Genomic DNA, 23,181 nt, shown 5'->3' on the forward strand with positions numbered 1-23,181 from the left:
TGTAATAGTACTTGGTTGGCTAATGCTAAGCCAGTCTAAGTGAAATCCTACATGGTCACAATGTTTCATTTTTTTCATATTTCTGGTTATGATTTGTAAATACTTTTCAAGTGTGTTTTGCATCTATATTCATAAAGAATGTTGATTTGTAATTTTTTAACAATGTTTTAGTCAAGTTTTAAAGTCAGACTTTTGCTGAATTCATAAAATGGATTATAGGATGTCATGTCCCCTCTACTTTTTGAAGCAGTTTGCATAAAACAGGTACTGTTTATGTAAATGAACACAAGGGTGCCTCCCTGGTATGGGTCAGATTGCACAGACTGGCTTGACCGGATATGAATGGTTCTACTTTAGAATGCTTCCCACGACAGTTACTTTTATATGAAGCAACTTTGAAAGAAGCAAGTTAGGTAAACAACTCCAGAGGGAATGAATCACCAGCCTACCTTTTTTTTCCCCTTTATTTTCTTTTTATTTAGTCTTTACATTTAACCCAGCTTGGGCAGGGCTTCATCTATTCCTTGAATATTTGGTGGAATTAATCAGTTACACCATTTGGACCTGGAGTGTTCTTCTGGGAATGATTTTTGCTATGAATTCAACTACTTTAATCAAGACGGTGCTGTTTTGTTTTCTAATTCTTCCGGTGTCCATTTTGGCAAATATTACTTTTCATTGAATTTGTTCATTTCATCAAAGTTGTCAAATTTATTTACTCCAAGTATTCATAGGCTTGCCTCATCCCATTTTTTGTGTCAGGAGAATTGACAGTGATGAGCCTCATTTCTTGTCCTGGCTGCTTGTTCTCTGTCTCTACCACACCCTCTTCAGTCTTGCTAAGAGTTTGTCAGTTTTATTAATCATTTCAAAGAATGCGCTCTTTTGTTTTGCTAACTTTCACTATTGTTTGACTGTTTTATATTTCATCCATTTCTTTTTAAATCTGTATTATTTTCTTCTTCAGCCTTGGATTTCATTTGTTTATGTTTTCTAGCTTCTTACAGTGAAAACATAGCTCATTAAAATCTTTTTTTCTAACATTATTTAACATGATAAATTTCTAAGTGCTGCTTTAACTTTATCCACAAGTTTTAGGTAGGTTGTATTTTTATTATGATTCATTTTAAACTATTTCTGATTTTCTCTTGTGATTTACTCTCTGATTTGTGAGTTATTTAAATTGTATTTTAAAACTTTCAAGCATTTGAGTTTTTCTACACATCTTATTTATTTAAATTTTTATCCCCTTGTGGTCAAAGGATATACTCTGTAAGATTTAAGTCTTTTCATGAAAAAAAAATAATAATTTATAAATTATCAAGGGTTCACGAGGGAAGGAGGGTGGGGACGGGAGGGGGTAAAATGCGGAGCTGATACTAAGGGCTCAAGTGGAAAGAAAATGTTTTGAAAATGATGTTGGCAACAAATCTACAAATGTGCTTGACACAATGGATGGATGTATGGATTGTAATATAATTTGTATGAGCCCCCAGTAAAATTATTTTTAAAGAAGATTTACCATATATACTTGAATATAAGCCAACCCGAGTATAAGCCAAGGTACGTAATTATTACCTGGGAAGCCAGAAAAACTGGTTGACTTGAGTATAAGCCTAGGGTAGAAAATGCAGACTATTGGTGAGTTTCAATAATCAAAACAAATGAAAATAAAATTACTAAAAATTGAGACATCAGTGGAGTAATGTACTTAAATGTTTATTTTAAATACAAAACATAATAAAAGGATAAGTCATTTAACATTAGGAAACCAGCACAGTAAGTGGAAAATAGGTTCAACAAAAACAGTAAGATATCAACAATGATACCTTAAGAGTACTGTTCCCTGAGCTCAATCAGCAACCAAGCTAAAATGTAAAGAGTTAAAATCCTTCATCATCATCCGTATCCCAATGCAGAGCTTCAGCTGGTGTGAGGTCATCATAGACGCTGTCCTCACTGAGATCGCCGTCATCACCATCACTGCTGTCATTTTCATACAAAGCGCCATCTTCACTGCCATCCATAGCATTACTAATACTACATTTCTGGAAGGCACGTCGCACCATGTCTTCTGGAATGTCTTCCCATGCATCTCGAACCCACTTTGCTATTAACTCTATGTCAGGCTTCATGAGATTTCCTCCTTTTGTTAGTCAAGCTTGACCAGATGACATCCATTCATGCCACATCCTTCGCACATGGTCATTAAAAGGCTTCTTCAAAGATACATCCAGAGGCTGCAGTAGAGATGAAAGCCCACCTGGAATAACAGCTAAAGTAACTTTACTAGATTTTGCCAATTTTTTTTATGTCATCCAATAGGTGGGCTCTGAACATATCCCAAACAAGTAACAATGGCTTTTTCTTTAAGGCTGCTCCTGGTCGTCGTTTCCAAATTTCTTTCAGCCATTTTTTGTCCAGTCTTTATCCATCCAGCATTTAACATGTCCACACACAGTAATTCTTGGTGGGAAATTGATCTTTTTAGGCAAGGTCTTTCTTTTAAAAATAATGACAGGACGCAGCTTAGTTCCATTAGCCAAACATGATAGAACAACTGTAAAGTGGTTTATTTTTTTCATTTCCTGTGGTTTTGAAAAAAAAATTTTTTCTCCTAAACTTGCCACAGTTCTGTTGCTTGGAAGATCAAAAGTCATGGCAATTGCATCCATATTCCCAATATCTGCCAGGTCATAATTATAAATCCTTCTTTGTTTTATAGTAAATGACTGGAATGACATAATTTTTTCTTCAAGGTCTTATGGCAATTTCTGGGAAATCTTTGTTCTTTGTCTCAAACATAGTAGGCCAAATCTATTCATGAAGCGGGTACACCATCCTGATGACGCAACAAATTTGTCAATGCCTGGTGCTTTATATTTGTAATCCTTAGCCATTTGTGGAGCACATATGCGGATTCCCATGCATGTTACACAGTAACCATTTTGACGACACTCCAGAACCCATTTATGCAATTCACTCTCTAGAGCCCCATGAAAAGATGTTAAACCATGACACGCTTTTTTAGCTTTTGGAATCTGCTCCAAATCAGCCTTCATTTTCCAACACTCCCTCACTTGCTTTTTGTCAACACAGAATTCCCTACTTGCAATACTGTTATTGCTCTCTTCTGCTCTTGACACAACCTTCATTTTGAAACCAGCCTCATATGACCAGCATTTTTGTTTTGGTTCAAGAGTATCCGTTTCTAATAGGATAAAAAAACAAGACTTTTAAAAAGAACTTTCATGGTAATGCCACTCCCTCCACCCCCCCCCCCACCCCCGGCAAGGTGTTAGCAGAGGAGGTGGGGGTAGTCTGTTCGGGCAGGGGATGCAGGATGTGAATTAACACAGAGACCAGAGGGGAGAGACGGAGCGCAGCCACAGACACATCCTTACCAGTTCAGCTTCCGGCATAAGAGAATCGCTACGGGTACTTCTGAGAATTGGAGCCATCTACGTCATAGGATGACTCTGGTTGGTTAGATGTGAGTAAACAAACATTCAAAGCCCTGCAGTGTCAGTGGGGCTTTGAATGAACAGTGGAGAAACGGCAATCACCGAGGAGATAACGGGTGGGTGCTCATCCTGTTACCTGGGGGAGGGGGCAGCGAGATGTTACACCTCGCTGGGGTGCAACTGACCCTTGTATAAGCTGAACCCCTGTTTTTCAGCACATTTTTTGTGCTGAAAAACTCGGCTTATACACGAGTATATACAGTAAGTCTTTTGAAATTTATGGAGACATTTTTGAATCACGATTTGATTAATTCAATAGCCGTCCCATGTGCACTTGAAAAGAATATGTAGTCTGCATTTGTTGGACATAAATGACAATTATAAAGTTGGTTCATAATGCCTAAATACATACCTTACTGATTTTTATTTACTGGTGAAGAGTTGGGAGAAGAGAATTGAATATTTGATGATGGAGATTATCCAAAAGTGAGCGTTTTGCCTTTAATTTTGCATGATATATCTTTTTGTATCCTTTGGTTTTAACTAAGCATTATCTTTGTATTTAAAGTATATTCTCTTGAGGACATGCTTGTAATTGGGTCATGCTACTTTATCCATATTTAAAATCTCTACCTTTTAAAATAATGTACTTCGTTCATTTACAGCTAACGTAAATAGTAATAGAATTGGGTGTGGGTCTATCTTGTAGACAGCTGTTTCCTAGTTGTCCCATCTACCCTTTCAGCCTTCTAGGTTTCCCTTTCTCCATGCATTTGGGTTAACGTTTGAGCCATGTAGGAAACCATCTCCAAAAAGGGCTCTCAAGAACACCTGTGGCAGCCATCATCCCTACCTAGCAAAAGGACAGTGTGTATCGATTTCTTTAAGAACGGGAAGACCATAGGATCCGATAATTCAATCATTTGAAATGTGAACATTGCACAGAAAATGTCTGAACCTCTAGTATGTTTGCTTGCAGAGTTTTGCTCCGAGGATCCTCCACAAATCAAATATGCCACCCACAAAGCCCACACATACAAAAATGGCACCTTGCTGGTGTGTGACTGCAAGAGAGACTTTCGCAGAATACATAATGAATATATCGTATGCAACGCATCTCCTGGTCACGCTTCGTGGGAAAACAAATGTCAATGCATAAGTACTGGTAAGTGCATCCTTTGGTCACTCTCAAGAGCAGGGAAACAGATACACTGACAAGAAAGTTCAGCTTTTTATTTTTTACTTAGTTCTAAAGACAAATGCGGCTGGGCCATTTTCCTTTTGAAAAGTTAGCGGTATATTATATTTTCAGATATTAGCTGATTTTAGTATTCCCTGAAATATTTATTCAGTAAACAAATATTTAGCACATAACAATTAGCTCCTCTGGGGCAGGTCTACTCTGTCCTGTGGGATCGCTATGAGTCAAAAGCAACTCAGCAGGAACAGATTTGGGTTATTAGTTACTAAGGACTCCTTAGACCCTGAAGATACAGGAGACCTAGCTCACAAGAAGCTTACCTTCCAGGAGGGCAAGTGGAAGAAGAAATGACAATAGAAGTTACAAGACTATTTGAAAACAGTTCTAGTGGAAACTGTTGATCTGCAAAAAAGTTGAATAAACTTTTTTGTTTTCCAAAGCAGACATATTATACCATTTATTTCCCAGTTCTATGCCCAAACAACATGAGTGTGAATTCCTAAGAGCTTCTCACTCTTTCCCTTCACCTATGTCATTTTCAATGACCATCCTGAAATTCTATGGAAAAAGTTCCAGAAACCGCCCCCCCCCCCTCCAAAAAAAACAACACCAAACTAATCAGGCGATGAGAGAAGAACTTTCTTCTTACTGAGTAAAAGGAGGGAGCAAGCAGACAGTTATTTTGCATTATACGGTCTTATCTTTTTCTAATACTTCCCACCCTTGGTTCTGTGGGACCTTTCAGGGATTTATTTGGGGGATGAAAAAATATATAATCTAGGAGAAAGTTTTGCTAAGCAGTTTGTGGGTCCAGGGCTTTTCCCGGTCCTGGGTCAGAACATGGCATTCCAGAGTGTGGGGAATGCACTCAAAGAGTCCACACCCCCCAAATATTTGCTGTTTGATGCCCAGTTCAATAAGAGCCTTTGGGGGGCTGGGAGGAAAAAGTGAAGGTAGAGTTTGGAAGGAGAGAGAGGAAAATGTTAAACCCACAGGCAGATTAAACAGGTGTTTGGGCTCAAAATTAGCTGAAGGAAAACAGGATTTCAAATAGGTGGTTTACTTTTAATTTCTTTATAGAAGGATATCAACTCTGGCATAAGAGCTGTATTCCCAGTCCCAGATGCTTGATGTAATTGGAATCAGCAGTGGATATCTTTTTTTATACCCTTGCTTGTCCACAGATTAATCATGGCCTGATGAATCAGAATCCCCAGAGGTGGGACACAGAATCTCACCCGTGATGCTGATTCTCAGCCATGGTTGCAAACTCCTGCTTCAAATGGCCTTCCCCAAGTCACCAACTAGCTCCCAGCACCTGCTATGTGCCTGGCATGATCGCCAATGCATGGCTGATAATGTGTCTTGCTACCTGGTCCATATGAAAGGGCTAAAGAACAGCTGAGAGGCTACCAAGACCTGGTACCCCAAACATTATGGTTGCTGGTGAAGATCAGCAGAGTCGACAAGGCCTCCTGCTTAAACAGTGTAGGTAGATCGCCTTCCTTGAACGACTCCCCAGCACACCTTCTAAAACTACCCGCTCTCAATCTGAGTTTATCTGGTACCAGGTTTTTGCTGTTGAACCTTTTTCCTGTAATCCTAGTTCTTTGACAGGAATGCCATTTCCTACGGATACAGGTCTCTTATTCATTGTAGGCTTATTACAATCTAGTGAATAAGCTATCTGTCTTTTGGGTTTGTAGCCTAGGAGATGATGTTGGTGAGCTTCGGTACCTTGGCTCCTCCCAAACCACATAAATTAGAAGCATCTCATTATCTTTCCTGCCCTCACACTAAGCTCCAATTCTGTGTTCCATCTCTTTACGTTGTCCGAATGCAACTCCTTGGCCAAACACCACAACAGTGGCATGTCAGAGCACAAGTTTCTGGTCACTGCTTGAAGATTCTCGCTCTTGAACTTTTAAAGTTCTGCTTTGCTTTGGAGGAGCAAAGGAGCCTGTGGGGTCATTGATCCAGTCCCCTCCTCTTTGCAGTCACCCAAATATTTATGCACAGTGTTGACAGGATCCATGGGAAGAATTAATATCCTTCTGGGGACACACACACACACACACACACACACACACACACTGCCGCTGGGAACATCATTCATTTTTTTCCTGAGATATATTGCAGGCGTTCTCATTATGCACATGACTATCAAGAGGCTAGTGACAGGCTGCCTCACAGCAAGCCACACTGAGAATGACCCAAGGGTCTGGGCTATGTCTGGGTCATCTTTGTAAGCAGTGCCCAGATGATGCCTGGCACTTCCCAGACATGAGACAGCCATTTTTATTAAGGGAATAAATCAATGGATGGTTTTCTTTTTTCCCCCAACAATTTCATTGGCTCACAAGCCACGTCTCATAGAGTTGAACAGTTCGATCATTCCTACACATCAAGGGGGGATTTTACAGTCGCCACCACATCCATCCTAGAGCATTCCTGCTCGCCCAGAGTTGATTCACCCCCAAAATGAACTGTTCCATCACGATCAGCTCCAGGGATCCCTCCCCCCACCTACCCCATCTTCATTATTTACTCGCAAACTCCCCTTTCCTTCCCTACCACCCATTCTCTACCCCTGCATTCTCTGTAACACCTTGTAACACCCTTATTACCCTTGTATATCCATTGTGTATCTGGGAAGTGATTTGCTTCATTCCACACATTGTTCTAGCCCCTGGCAACCCAGAAAAGCCCGTTACACCTCCACCAAAAGGGCAGGAAGAAAGCAAACCCATGGAAATGGAACGTCAAGTGGAGTCTCCGGAACAAGTAACCCTTCCAGGTAAGAGAGAGATTTCAAACCAATAGCCAGGTGCTCTGCCGGACTCCTCGAGGCCGCCCCTCGTCTCGCATGTAGGCTGCAGTGTTGCCCAAAGAAGGAACGTGTCTTGAGCCCATCATTTTATCCCCTTTCTACGGCTAGCGCCTGGGCCAGAGCTGCTCAGCAGTGTTTGCCCGCAGTTTCTTGGAAACTCACACCACTCTCAGGGCCGACAGCCCGGCCCAGGGCTGCTATGACATGGAAGTGATGGGAAAGTAATAGGTCCTCAAAGTGAAAGAAAATCAGAACAGGATTGATTTCCAACGGTCCAACCTCAAGCAGGCCTGGGCTTTAGTGCGGCAAATAGAAAGTTATTTGGCATGGAGAATTGTCTGTCTATAACAGGGCCCATCTGGATCAAACTTCAGGCCTGGCTCCATCAGAGATCAAGGTCCATCTCTGAGATTCTCTCAGCTCTTCCCTTTTGGGGGCTTTGGCTTTGGAGCCCTGACCCCCTCTTCTCAAGAGGAACACCAGTCGCCGCTGGAGAAGGTGCTGGCTCAGGTGTCCAGTAAGAAGCCTGGAAGCGCTTCACATTTCATTGGCCCGAATCTGAATCTACACTTGAGTCTGCCCTTCCCACTTGGCTCAGACCCGCCTTTCCCACGCCTGCTTTCCATCAAGCCCTTGTCACGTTTTCATATGTTCTCAGAATTAATCATTCATTTCCCTGTGCTCCCCAAGTGATTCCTTGCTCCTCCATCAGCACACTGACCACCGCTGCTGAGTTTTTCATCCCACCATGCCTAGAAAATCTCTCCATACACACTTGCTGAATGAGAAAAATATGAACAATAGAACAAGAACTCAGCACTGGTCTCGAGAAAGAGACGACTTGGATTCACTCACAAGGTATCTTCCCCATCTGACCTTCAGAATTGTCTGTCCCTCTTCTAGGGCACTGCAGGGAGCCTCCGTCGTGGGAACATGAAGCCGTGGAGAGAATCTATTTTTTCACAGTGGGGCAGACAATTCAATACCAGTGCATCGAGGGCTATCGAGGCCAACAGAGAGGCCGTGCCGAAAGTACCTGCAGACTGATCTGTGGGAAAGCAAGGTGGACACAACCCAGGTTCACTTGCACCAAGGACACAGGTATTGTTTCCAGGCATTGTGGCACACATCTTGAGTCCACAACACTTTCCCTCCATCGGGCAAGATCATTACTGAGACTGCCATGGAGTCAATTCTGACTCCTTGTGATGATGTGCAGTCTAAATATGAGACTGTGAATCTCTACAGGTACAGACAGCCTCCTTTTTCTTCTGAAGAGCAGTTGGGGAGTTTGAGCTACAATTAGCCACCTAACACCCAACTCACAGCAGCATCATGGGTTTAGTTTATTTAAGTAGCAATATTATTCATTATAATTCATGCAGTATTAGTAATCCAGTTACCGTCTCTATAGATTTACCCATCCTTGATTTCATACACAGAAAATCAAGCGAAACACAAACAGGAAGCAAAACAAAAACAACAAAAAAACCACAATGACTAGACAAAACACAGAAAAGACCTCAATTGAAATTAAAGCAGAAAATATTAAAAGCTGAAACGTTAACTTTAAAGTGGCCCAAAAGGGAGACCAAATGATAAGGTATTTAAACTACCTACATCGCCGTCATCCACTTTACAGTGCTGTGTTTGATAGCAAGGCTGTTCCCCTCCTTGGACTATGTTCAGAGGGGAGAGACTGAATCCACATGGGGACTCTGGAAATGGGAAATGGGTTTCCATTGTCATCCATCCCCTTCTGCAACAGTGTGTTAGTCTGGGTACTTTAGAGAAACAAATCCACAGCAACTAATGCATAAGAGAGTTTTATATAAAGGTTAAGTGCATATCAAGAAAACATACCAACCTAGTGCTGCCCAAGCCCACAAGTCCAACATTCACCCATATGTCCGACACCAGTCCACAAAGTCCTCCTCCATCTCACAAAACAGATGCAATGATGCTGACTGTAGGAGGAAATCTGAGTCAGTGAATGTGTAAACATCTCAGTGCTGGCAGGGGTCTCCACAAGGCTGCTCCAGCATCCAAGACTGCATCCGGGTAGGTCCATGCAGCTTCTCCTTGGGGATGTTTTGCAGGAAGTCAGCCTTGCCAGCTGAAGCCGGGAACTACTAAGGCAGCTGCACCCTGGTCTGACCATCAGAAAGCAAGAGACCCAAGAACCAGAAAGGCAAGGCTCACCGAGCCATTTATCCCTCCGCCCTTCAATTAACCCACATGTGCTTATTGGCCAGGTTGGCACAATAAAACAACTACCTCAAACAGGATATTACATTTTTTTCCTTTGTAATTGGCATTTTATTGGTTTTTTGAGATCAGTACAGCGACAGTATGAACAATTCATACACAATTCTTAATGCATATACCAAAACCCTACATTCCAGCAACTTTCCAACTTTAAATTTGGAGGCAAATTTTCTTTAAGAGGTTTGCAAATACCATTGTCTTCCAATGTTGATCAGCTGTTCCATCTTAAGTCCCACTAATTCACAGTTTCCTGTCACACACACTACACACTCAAATGTTCAACCTTGCACAGCACACAGCAAAATTATCAGGAAAACTGAACTCTCACACAGGTGTTACTGAATTCACACAGTTCTGACAAGAAAGCAATGATGAGAGAATGGTTTTCTTTTTAAAAATTTTAATTTTATTATTATTTTTTAAATCATTTTATTGGGAGCTCTTAAAGCTCTTATCACCATCGATTGATCGATTGATCGATCCATCCATCCATCCATCCATCCATCCATCCATCCATCCATTATGTCAAGCACATTTGTACAATTGTTGTCATCATCATTTTCAAAACATCTTCTTCTACTTGAGCCCTTGGTATCAGCTCCTCATTTTTTTCCTTCCCTCTCCACCCTCCCTCCCTCATGTACCCTTGATAATTTATAAATGATTATGTTTTTCATGTCTTACACTGTCCAACATCTCCTTTCACCCACTTTTCTGCTGTTCGCCCCTCTGGGGGGGCGGCACTTATACATTGACCATGGTGATCAGTTCCCCTGATAAAATAGTTTTCAGACACAATTCTACTGAAAACAACAACAACATGGAAACAGATTTTTAAATATTTTAAACATTCAAGTCATACAAATGCATGACAATGACTCCCAATTACCATTAAGTATGTTTTAAATTAGGGACTGAACCTCCCACTCCTCCCTCCCCCATCCCATTGATTGCTATGTTGACACCCAATGTAGTCAAATCTTCCCACGTTTCGACATTCCACTATTTTCTGGTTATCCCAAAAAATAAACAGCCAGTAAATTATTTCAATTCTTAAAAAGGCAGTTACACTTCAAAAGCTGGGATGAAGTAGGGTTTCCTCCTTCTTAAAAATGTTTCTAGAGCTACTGAAAAACTTGCATTTACAAAATTGTTGATGAAAATATTCCTCTAGATGGTACAAGAAGGGAGATAACAGGGTCCCCTGATAAGAGGTGATAGATAAATATTAATCAGACTTGGCTTCTTTTTCTCCTGCTTCATCAAAGGCTGGACTCTCCTCATTTTTTGTTTCTCCATTTGGGCAGGTAGTTTTAATTTCTTGGTTAGCTACTTCAGTCTGTATTCCCTTTGGCTTGCATGTTTTTTGTCTGAAGATGCATCCTTTCCTGCCTCCTTTTTTGGCTTCATCTCCACTTTTGGAGGCAAAGGTTTCCTTGACAACCTCACCCATCTCCTCTTGGGCTCCTCCTTCACCACCCTTTGGCACAGCTGACCTTCCTTTTGGGCACTTGGCTGTGGGGCGCATGCTTGCCAGATGCCTGGGGACCTCGAGGCACCTAGAACTGTCTCAAAGCTTTGCCCGCTGCCTGAGCTGCTAGACCTAAGGCTGGGGTGATTGGGTATTCACAATTTAAGTTCTGATACCACTTCCTTTATCTGATTTGGATTTTATTCTTTACAATCTTTGGATCACTCAGGATGATGTGCTTCTTCCATGTAGACTTAGTTGCTGCCCCACTTATATGATTGCTTGTTTGAAGATAAACTTTTTTTTAATAAATCATTTTATTAGAGTTGATACAACTCTTATCACAATCCATACATACATCAAGTGAGTAAAGCACCCCTATACATTCATTGCCCTCATCGTTCTCAAAATTCACCTTCCCCTTGGGTTCCTGGAATCAGCTCATTTTCCTTTCTTCCCTCCCTCTCCTTCCCCGCTCCCCCCTCCCTCACGAACCCTTAATAACGTATAAATTATTACTCGATCCTATCTTACACTGCCCGGCATCTCCCCTCACCCACTTTCCTGTTGTCCGTCCCCCAGAGAGGAGGTTACATGTAGATCCCCAAGATCAGTTCCCCCTTTCTACACCCCTTCTCTCCCGGTGTCGCCACTGTCACTGCTGGTCCTGAGGGGTTCATCTGTCCTAGATTCCCTGTGTTTCCAGATCCCTACTGCACCACTGTGCATCCTCTGGAAGACAAACTTTTAATAGATCCCAGTTTCCATTCTTTCTGATAGTCGGCACCATCTTGTTTCTTCGTCACCCCTTTGCTGTAGCACCCATACCTCCAGTGATTTCCTCATGAGATCGAGTATCAAGCAAGACTTTGTCATAAGAACATATTGGTCTTAGATTGGACAAGAATTAAGTGAGTTCATTTTTGGGTTTTTTTTTTTAATGAATTGAAAAGAAGAGTAAGTGAGAGATGGGAAGTAGGAAGCTGGTACACTGTGGCTGGGGATGCTGGCTTGATGTTGTAATAAGGTTACTCCTATAATAGCCACCAATGAGAAATGTTGTATGTGGACTAGGGAATTTTACATTATTTTTATATAACACGTTAGGGAATGCCAATGGCAGGTGGAGGAGAGGACATGGCATCAATTCTGCCTTTGATTAAAACGCATGAAACTAATTATTCTTAGATTTGAACTAGAATTAAGTGCAAGCCCAAAATTCATGAATATATCTTAAAGGTCATGTATGTCTCTGGTTTATTTTAGAGACAGCGTTATTTTATAATAAGGAGCACTAGTAATGATACCTGGGCACAAGGTAATTTTATTGGTAGTGTCATTAATTTAGCCTATGCTATATAGAATTAATACACGGAGAAAAAGAAATTGAACAAGTATAGGTCAGGTTCAGACAGCAATACATGAATTGTTGACTTATATTGATTAAGCTCTTACGTGTGGGCATATTGACACAATGGGGTGGGTGATAGGAATTAATAACTTTTAATAACACTTATTCACAAAGGAAGATGAACCATGCCTATGAGACTACTGCATGTCCTTAGGAAGCAAGGAAGACATTAAAATAGTAAATGTATGGTGGACCCAGGCCACTATGAATTGGGCATCCTCAAAGCAAGAGGTCCAACCAAAGGCTGGCGACCGCTAATTCCATACCTTGGGGGAGCAATCATCGGCTTCTTCTCACATTTCCGCTTAAGACCCAGAGACTGTCAGTTCCTTAAACCTGCTTCAGGAGAGTTTGAGGGGAAACCCTGTTTGCTTTGTAGGATTTTCACATCAAACACCTCTGGTGTGGTCCGTGAAGGATGTTGTGTACCTTGAAAGGATAGGGTCTAAAGTCCTAGTGGACTAGACTAATTGTTGACACCTTATAGTGTGTGTTCTATTTATCTTTCCTTCTTTCTTTTTTTAAACCCTTTTTATTTTCTACATTCTTCGCTTAAAAAAAATCATTTTATTTGGGGCTTATACAACTCTTATCACAATCCATCCATCTATCCATTGTGTCAAGCACATTTGGACATTTGTTGCCATCATCATTCTCAAAACATTTGCTTTCTACTTGAGCCCTTGGTATCAGCTCATTTCCCCCCTCCCTCCCCACTCCCTCCTCCCTCATGAACCCTTGATAATTTATAAATTATTATTATTTTGTCATATCTTACACTGACTGACGTCTCCCTTACCCACTTTTCTGTTGTAGGTCCCGCAGGGAGGGGGTTATATGTAGATCCTTGTCATCGGTTCCCCCTTTCCACCCCACCCTCCCTCCACCTTATTTATCTTTCTATAATTTCTGCTTATTTTCTATTTTTATTGGATTGAGTTATCTTTTCATTTTCTCCTCTCGTGGCTTGGAAATTATTAGTCTTATTTTTATTCTTCTGGTGGTTTCACTTGTATTTTTCAAACACATATTTAGACATGTCTTTGGGATCAACATATGGAGTTATTCACAACCATCCTTGACCTAAGAGGAGAAAAACCTCACCCTTCATTGACTTCCTTTCTCTTTACTTCTGCAAGCACGTATACACACACTCACCCAGGTAAATGTACAGCCCAGTCCCGTTGAGGTAATCCGATATTTTCACTGTGAAACTGTACATACTCACACATCACACTTTCTACAATTAAAAGGTTATTTACACTTAACAGTAAGACTTACTGGTTTCTGAATCAGCACCATTTCTTACAACCTCGGTCTCCTCTTGGATTCTTCGGGAATATTGTGCTTCTTTCCCAAAGCCTGCCTTAATGAATGTGAGGGGAAGACAAGACACACTGGCAGCCAGGTTGTGTCAGTACATTTTCATCTGTGATAGGCTCCCATACCTTCTGAGAGTTGCTGGTCACCCGGAACCTTGCCCTGCCTTTTCAGCTCAACACTCCGTACTTGCTGCTCTAGGCCAGAGGCAAATGTCCTTCTGCTTGACCCAATGTGGAAGGCCACATAGCTCCTCTCAGTGTCATTCCCAAGGAATGTCTCTACACCTCCACCAGTTGCCTTTGAATCAATCTCAAGTCAAGGTGACCTCAGGTCCCTCAGAGTAAAACTACTCCAGGGGGTTTTCAGTGACAGGCTTTGAGAAGGTGATCACCAAGCCTTTCTCCAAAACTGACTCCGGGTGAACTTGAACTGCCAGCCTTTGGGTTCGCAGCTGAACACGTCAATCGTTTGCACCTCTGAGGAACTTCTAGGAACTCCCCTGTTCCTCAAATCTATTTCCTCTGAACGTGGAGTATCCTCAACATAATCGCCCCTTGGTACTACATTCTTCTCTAGCAGATATTTTGGTCTGTGGTTTTCTTCCTCAATCTGAGAACTGTTCTTCAAAGACCCAGACTTTCTGATTTACTGGTGGCACTGATTCTTGCTTTGGGATACTCGTAGATTTATTCTCTGATTAATATATTTTGATCCCATTATTGCTTGTGGTTTTGATTGAGAAGACAAATGCTCAGCCCTCAAATTCTAGCCAGTCCTTAGGCTTCCATTTAAAAAAGGAAAGGTTAGGTGTACATTCAAAAATATATTGATCCGTACACTTCTAATTGTAAAATAGTCTGACCAGGACCATATGCTAATACAGCTCTGAAGGACATTGCTGCCATCCCTAAATCTACACGCTCTCTGAAAAACATCTAACTAGATGATATGCCATTACATCATCATTCCTACCACTAACTAGGTAGTCAGTTGAAAGGTGTCTTGAAGGTGTTAATACACAGACATAGGAAGAGGCTATTGTTTTTTGTATTATTGTGTCCTTTTATGCTTTCAATTTTTGGTAGTTTTTGAGAGTACACGACAAAACTCACCAATTCAACAGTTTGGCAAGAGCAATCCAGTGGCATCGATGACATTCTTCAACTTGTGCAACCATTCTGACCCTCCCTTTCTGTGTTGTCCTTCCTCATTAATATGCATTCATTGCCCTTGAGTGTTCCTATCTAATCTTTTGAGTTGTTTTTATAAATTTGATCCCATATAGGTAGCTCTTAAAATAGCATGATACCCAAGGTAGGCATTTTTTACTAGCGAAGGTAAACTATTGTTCAATTTTAAGACTTCAAGGGATAGGTTGGATTACAATTTAAGGATGTTATCAGGGCAATACTTCTAGGAGTCCATCCAGCCTCCATGAATTACAGAAAGAATGTAGTCCACAATCATTAAAAAAATTCTGTTCTGCATTTCCCCTCTTTTGACTAGGATTCTTCTATAGATCCTTGGATCAAAATGTTCAGTAATGGTAGCTGGGTACTAGGTAGTACTCTAACCTCCCAGTTGCTCCAGATGAATAGTGACCAATTGTCGTGTCTTGAATAGCCAACACGTAGAGCCCCAGGCACTAATCAACAGACTAAGAGATAGAGCAGAAACACTCAAACTGTTATTAGGCCAATTAATGGGGATTTCCCATGAAATCATGACCCTAATAGTCGAAATCAAAGAACGAAATTCATGAGAGTTTTTTGTTTGTACACAAGCAGCATCAGCAGCCGCTCTTTCTTCTTCTTTTTTTTTGGGGGGGGGGGTTGGGGTGGGGTGGAGGTAGGGGGTGTCATTTGTGTGAATGTATATTTCAACTTCATTTGATGGTTCAATCATATTTCTATTATTATGACCCATTTGGTCGGACATTTCAGTTTCCAAAGATGTTACCCATTTAGAAGGTGGAATCCAGGGCTGGGCAGCAAGCATGGAAAGATAGAGTTGCTAAGAGTTTCATGGGAAGTCAAGGTCAGGGTAGAATCCCCTCTCACTCTGTTTTACTGTGGCCATGTGAGTGTTTCTCTGTGACACTGAGGTGGGACCTCAAAGACGTGCCTAGAACCAAGATTCTTGGTTGAACCAAGATTTCTGACCCATATGATGAGCAATAAGGGAAAGATGTGACCACCCCATCTTTAAGTTTCACCAAAATTACTACTTTCTCCCCCAGGTAAAGAAGAGGCTGAATTAAGCACTGATGTTCTTCCTGAGAGTGAGCCTTCCTGTCCCTCAATAACAACAGGTATGGGTGGAGTTTCTATGAACACAGATGCTTGGTTATTAAGTCACACTGCAAGAAAGGGAAGTCGATTGTCTGAAGCAAGCTATGCTAACAGAGAATCAATCTGTCATATTAAAGGTGATCCTTCACTGGTCGGTGGGTCCCCTGCTCCTCCAACATGTCAAGGAGCAGGGAGAAGAAAACCCAACCCTTACAGTCTCCTGTCTCCCCCTAAACAGGGACATCCATCAAGATGACTAGAAGGAGGACGGAAATCTCAAGATAGAGAATCTAAACTTTGCCCCTTGTCACCACTTGTTTTTCACACCTCTTCTTTTTCACTCCTTAGTTCCTAATTCATTGAAGAGCCCTAAGTTTATACAGTCAGGTGCTCTGTGTTAGGCAGCATTCTCTAGAGAAACGAAACCAGGATATTTATGATTTTATATCTATATCGAGAGGGGGGGGGGGTATACAGCGAGAAGGGATATAACAGCTAATTAGTCCACACAGCAGTACAAAAGGTTCAGTTCAACTCACTTCCATGGAACAGTTAAGATACTGGAAGTCCTTTAACTCATGTAGGATGCTGGGTCCAAGGTCAAGGAAGCAGATAACAGAGTCCTCCTGTGGGCAAGGCAAGTAGAGCCTTCCCACGGGCAGCAAACAGCAGGGTGGGTCACCAACAGTCATTAGCTCAGGAGCTTAGGGAAGCAGGCCCGGATGAGATATTGAACACAAGCAATGCAAGGTGGCAGGATCCTCCAGCCTCAAGCTCAAACGCTATATGCACCAGCAGCGTGGTGAAGCAGGTCTCGAAGGAGCCTCAAGCTCTAGCTTCACAATCCATGGGTTGGCCTGGCCCGCAGGTAGGATAGCTCACAAGTTGAGGCAGAGAACTAGCTAAAGCAGCATCATGCTCCAGCATGCAAGTCCGACCACCAGAGACCAGAGGGAAGGGGGGCAGGCCTTGCAGAGCCATTTATCTCTTTGCCCTCCAATCAAACTGCGACCTGATTAAACCCACATGCTCCTATTGGCCAGGTTGGCACAATAAACCTAACTATCACATGCTGCCCTGCCATTGACATAAACGTATCTCTCTTTGTCACAGTTTCTCAAAAACACACAGAAGTGGTTACAACCATGAAGACGTTCATAGTTACTACATGGTATCAGATGGCAGGTGGGTCAGAGTCACTTTTGCTGTTCTCCGAATGTACGCCAAGCAGACACTGTGGAACTGGTTGGTTGGTTGGTCGGTCGGTCGGATGATTGGTTTAAAACGGTCCCCTCCTTATGCTGTACAATGTTCATGAAAGAACTGCTCCAGAGAGTAATATTCTCACTTCAAATTCTCAAAAACAACAACAACTCACTGACACCGAGTCGGTTCCAGCTCTGTAGGACAGGATAGAACTGCCCCATGTGGGTTTTCAAAACTGGAACTCTATGGGACTAGACGACCCTGTCTTTCTCTCACTAGGCTAATACTGGTCTCAAACCGCTAACCTTGCGGTTTTCAGCCCAGCGTGTAACCACTATACCAACCTGGCACCTTAATTACAGATTATTGTATAACAGATTACAATAATCACTTACAGTAAATTGTAAGCCAAATTTCAACACAGCCCCAACCAATTTCTCGTATTGTGATCTTAAGGATAATATACCCTGTGTCTGTGAGGGATGAGGCTAGGGAGGGAGGGAGGCAACATAACCTGGGGAATAGAGAAATGACATCCATATACACCTTAAAAAGCCCAGGCTTTCAGGCACCAACTAAAAATCTTTTTTTTAGAACCTCCCTCTAGTGTCACAGGAAGGTAGAATTTTGGAAATATGAAAGCGTTCAAGGGAGATGCTCTGTTTATCAGTTATTTTACGTGTCAATGTTTCTTTGACCAGATCCAGGCTCTGCTGCACACTGCCTCCTTAAATGAGGCTTGGCCTTGGTGCCAAGAGCATCCATCGGTTTGCTCCCCCAGAAAGAACAATGTCTCCTAAGCAAAGACAGCATCCCTCCCCTTGGTTGTATTCACAGGAGTCCTGTGGGGGGACTCACACTCCAGGGCAGGGAAGCAGAAACTGCAGAGTTCCATCCCAAAGAAGAAACTGGGGGATTTTCCCAGGCTGCTTTTAGGACCCAGCTTCCTGCTACGCACAACACCAAGGCCAGAGCCCTCCTTTGCTGATCTGAGTTCTCTTTTGACAGTGGCTAGCTGTGTTTTCCTGCTGCTCAGTATCCTGCTTCTGAGTGGGCTCACCTGGTGGCAGAAATGGTGAGTCTGATGCTACTTCACAAAGACGCACTGATGTCTGATGTCGTGGATGCAGCCCTTAAGTCACTAGCTCTTTGGGGATTAGTAGAGGAAGAATTAGTCAAATAGGGCATTAACAGAGTCAATGAATGATACCAAAGACAAGAGGGAAATGGGAAGCAAAGGAAACTAACATTTGTTGAGGGCTTACTCTAGGCAAGCTGTAGGCTTATCTTAAGTACATCATTACAGTGTACAACCAATGACTTCTGGAATAGCTCTAGCTTTGACAGATTAAGCCCCTAGATCAAGATTTGATAGCCAGCCTCCAGAAGCCGGGATCTTTCTGCCTACCACGTCACTAGAAGGAAGTCAAATACTGTTGGTGGTCTTTCCTTTCTTACTCACTATTTGTATTTTTATCTTTGTATTATGATTATCTTATCCTTACCACTTTATGTTGTTTTCATTGTTTATTGTTTCGGTTGGGTTTCCCAGTTTGTGAAGCGCACAGGAGTAGATGCATAGAGATAAGAACTGATTGGAAGGTTTATAGGGGAGGTAGGGGTGGGGTAGCAGATGAGGAGGGTGGGAGGGTTAGCGGAGCAAACAATGTAAGCGGGAGAGGGGATGGAGTCCTAGAACTGATTGTGATTACACAGCTCACTTTTTAAAATCATTTTATTCTTATCACTATCCATGCATACATCAACTGTTACGCAACTCATTTTAAAAGCAATTTAACCATGTGAGGGGAAAAAAGGAAAATGTTCTAAAATTCATTGTGGTGATGATTGCATAATTCTTCTTCATATGATTGGACTCGTGAGTTGTATGATAGGTGGATGAGGTTCCAATAAAGCTGTAAAAAAAAAAAATCTCAAACCCAAAGCCAAACCCACTGCCATCCATCTGATTCCAAATCATAGCGCCCCCAGAGGACAGAGCAGAACTGTCCCTGGAGGTTTGGGAGACTATAACTATGGGATTAGAAAGCCTCCCAAGGAGGGAGCTAGTAGCCTTGAGCTGCTGGCCTTCTGGTTAGGAGCCTATTGCCCCTATGGCATAGCCCATAACCCACTACACCAACAGCATCATAAAAAATTACAGCCTTGAAACCCCTACCAACCCTTATCTGTCTCATAGGGTCACTTGGAGACCTGGTAGCACTGTCACGTAAGCTCTGAACTATTAGCCACGAATGGACCCACCGGGATGCTAACCACAGGGTCAGCAGTTGGAAGCCACTACACATCCCTTAGGAGATAGATGAGACTTCCTGCTCTCATCAAGAGTTACCACCTGAGAAGCCCAAAGAGGGAAATTCTACTCTGTCCTTGAAGGTCACTATGAGTCAGAATTGACTCAGTGATAGGGGGGTTAGGGTTTTTTTTAGGGGGGGCTGGGCAAAGGGTTATTAATCAGAATCAATTTAATGGCAAGAGGCTTGTTGTTGTTTGTTTATGTTGCTCAGTGGCTTGGAGTGTACATTGCAAAGGAAATAACTGCTTGAGATACGTGCTCCCACGGGACTCCCAGAAATACAATCTTCTGGAGCCTCACAGAGAAATCTCAGAATGAGTCCTTTGATTCGACAGTTTTTTCCAACATTCTCTCCTGGCAATAATTTCATAAGATTATGCCCTCTTGTGTTGAAATAGAAATCCTGCATTTGAGTTATTTGAATCCTGCATTTGAATGATTGAATGATCACCATATCCTATCTAGCCAAGGATTTTTTTAAAGCAATTGAGAGGTAATGAAGGGCTGATCGTGGTACACTTTGGTGCAGCAACTTAAGCAATTGGCTATTACCTGCAAGTCAGTGATTCAAAGCCACCTTGGAGAGAAAGAGGAGGTGGTCTGTTCCCACAAAGATTTAGTCTCGGAAACCCTGTGCTGTAGTTCTGCTCTGTCCCCTAGGGTCACCATGAGTCAGAATCGAGAGTGAGTTAGGGATGTGCTGGAACAGGCTCATATTGACTCACGAGGGTCTACAGAGTTGTGGGAAAGGGAGATAACGAAATGTCCCCATCAATTTTTTGAAGCCTCCTCATATAACAACCTCAATGCTGGGATGACAGAGAAACGGATAAGGCTTCTGGCGCTCTTTCTCAGATCCACTCATAGCACATTGAAATTAATGATCATGATGTGAGAGCCACAGAACGGAGGCTAAGCTCGGGCAGCCGATCTCGGCCTCTGGAGAAATGGAGAGTCCTTAGAGTCAGATTTCAGCATGTGGAAAGGTGGTAGGCTCCTGGGGTGGAATTTAAAGTTAACAAGTCCATTGGGACTAAAGGTGAGGCTCTGTCCACATAGGTGTGGGGTGGGGACCACGTTGTTCTTGGTGCAGCATTCTACATATGGCCCTGACTTGACTCATCTCTACAGGAGGAAGCGTAGAACAGTCATCTAGCAAACCAAGAGGGATAAGAAGCCAAGAAGAGCCAACAAAAGTCATGGAGCACAAGGCAAAGCCAAAGAAGTCACAACACTCATCCAAGAAGATCCTCTTGTGATGCCCTGGGATAACACCTGGCAACTGAAACCTCAAGTCTAAGCCGGCCAGTTGTCACAATGAGTGGGCTTTACCTGCTTCCAATGCCAAAGTCATTGGAGGAAAAGAGGGGACATGTCTATGTGTTCATTAATGCTTACGGTTTGACATTCTCTCCACACTAAGAGGGGCCTTCAAAAGCTCATGGAAAATTTTTATTACCTTTTCCTTCCATTTCCTACCAACTTTTCAAAGTCCCCTTGTACCTACAGAACAAAGAAAAGCAGCTTTATGAGAATTCCTCCTCCCTTCCTAGTTCAGACTACCCCAAGTGAAACCCTAGCACTAATGTAAATAGACACACACACTTCCTATCCTGTGGAACTGGCCTTCCATATGAATCCTTCTCCATGCTCCGGTGAGCCAGCTCATTGGCCAGATGACATTTCTAATGTGTATCCTTTAGGGACTCTCTGGACTGTGGATCTATGAACTCTGTTTTCTTCTCGGTTCAGCCCTCTAAACTCGGCTCTTCTACTCAATTTCGAATTGGGAATTTGTAAAGAACATTATCCGTGGCATAATGTCACTGGGCAACCCTTAACACAGAGCAGCCAAGCCCTTGCAATTGGAGAGCTTCAACATTTGAAAGGAATTTCCTAGAGTTAATTTGGGGACCCAAAGGCTACACCAAAGTCCCAAGGACTGAATTTTACATAAAATGACTTTGCCTGTGCATCACTGATTCATTGAACTGGGGCTGCACCAATTAGATGCTTCCAGATGGACACATGATGTGCACATGTGAACGTTCCAAATAAGTGACGTAATAACACTGGAAAGGAATCAACACATTTAATCTTTGGAAGGAAAGTAAGAGGGAAGAGAGGTGCTGGGGAGGAGGGAGAGCATTTTGACCAAATGTAATGATGGAAAATGTCATAAAATGGCTTCCAAACATTAGCAAAAAAAGTTTAGCAAACCAGAACCACCTGGAGGGCTTGTTAAAATGCAGATTGCTGGGCCCACCCCAAGGCTCCTGAGTATGCAGATCTGGTATGGTGCCTGAGAACATGCATTTCTAAGCAGTTCCCAGGTGGTGCTGTTGCTGCCGGTCTGAGATCACACTGAGAACGTTGAATTAGACTTCTCCACCCCCACTCTCCACTCCTACTGAACAAATTCAGCATCAGGTGTTATTGATTTCTTACATAAAAGATTTCTCTTCCCATCGTGGTAAGTTGACCAAGATGTTTTGCTTTAAATCAATCATGTGATGGTGGGGATTACGGCAAGCTCTAGGTCCAGATTAAAGAACTGTTGACTATTCTTTCCAACCAAGTCCCAACCAGACTCCCTGTCCACATTTCTCCCACCCTCTCCATGCAAGATGGATTTTCTAGATAGACTACAGTTAAGAGGAATCTCAGAGCAGAGTTTTTTGGTTTTGTTTTTATCTAACATGAACAAAATCCAATGGAATTACCATTACCATTTTGGAGGAAGGGGATCTATGGGATCAAAATTCTTTTTATAATAATACTAAAATATTATTTTACTTTTTTCACCTTTCATCTGTGAACAGTGGCATTTTCCAGAGGCTATGATCATGATAAATGATCATACCATTTCTCTGATGTTGACATGTAATGAGTTTGTGTCCTGTTAATCTTTAAAAGACTGAATAAATAATATTTTTTAATTTCTCGGGTTTGATTCCTTAATATTGTAGCTAGCACTAGATATAACTCATATAAGCAAAATCTCTTTTGATTACTAAAAAATAGTTGTCATTCATATGTCAAATTTGGAGTCCTTTGATGGTTGAAAATGGTTAACATGTCTGGCCTGGCAACTGAATTTTAGTTGACTATTCTAAGAAAAATGTACAGCCTTGAACAACCAAAGGGGCAGTTTTGCTTTGTCCCCAGGGCTGATATGCGTTGGAATTGAGTCAACGGCAGTGAGTGGGTTTTCAGTATGCACACATTCCTCAGGTCTGTTACTGAGTCCAGCAATGGGGATGGTTTTTGTCGTTGCCCCAGTGTGTTCTTTGGAACGGCCGTGCACCGATCCTCCCACATCGCCTCCAGAGCTCATTGGGTCTTGGCTATCTTGCTCATGGTAGTGTTTGTGCTTGTTCTCGCCTTTCGTGTGCGCGT

The 23,181-nt window shown here is 42.2% G+C and overlaps 1 protein-coding gene across 1 annotated transcript in view; it reads left to right on the forward strand.

Moving 5' to 3' along the window:
- The window catches only part of IL2RA (interleukin 2 receptor subunit alpha), a 47,355-nt gene extending 24,671 nt beyond the window's left edge, over positions 1-22,684 (forward strand). Inside the window, exons 2-8 of the mRNA XM_075552424.1 lie at positions 4,444-4,629; positions 7,352-7,462; positions 8,399-8,596; positions 16,208-16,279; positions 17,373-17,444; positions 18,474-18,540; positions 20,914-22,684. Coding sequence (XP_075408539.1) covers positions 7,414-7,462; positions 8,399-8,596; positions 16,208-16,279; positions 17,373-17,444; positions 18,474-18,540; positions 20,914-20,938 — 483 coding nt within the window. The 5' untranslated portion in view covers positions 4,444-4,629; positions 7,352-7,413 and the 3' untranslated portion in view covers positions 20,939-22,684. The remainder of the gene's footprint in view (positions 1-4,443; positions 4,630-7,351; positions 7,463-8,398; positions 8,597-16,207; positions 16,280-17,372; positions 17,445-18,473; positions 18,541-20,913) is intronic.
- The last annotated feature ends 497 nt before the right edge of the window (positions 22,685-23,181 follow it).

This window comes from Tenrec ecaudatus, chromosome 6, assembly GCF_050624435.1.
Source record: "Tenrec ecaudatus isolate mTenEca1 chromosome 6, mTenEca1.hap1, whole genome shotgun sequence".
NCBI classification, from domain to species: Eukaryota; Metazoa; Chordata; class Mammalia; order Afrosoricida; family Tenrecidae; genus Tenrec; species Tenrec ecaudatus.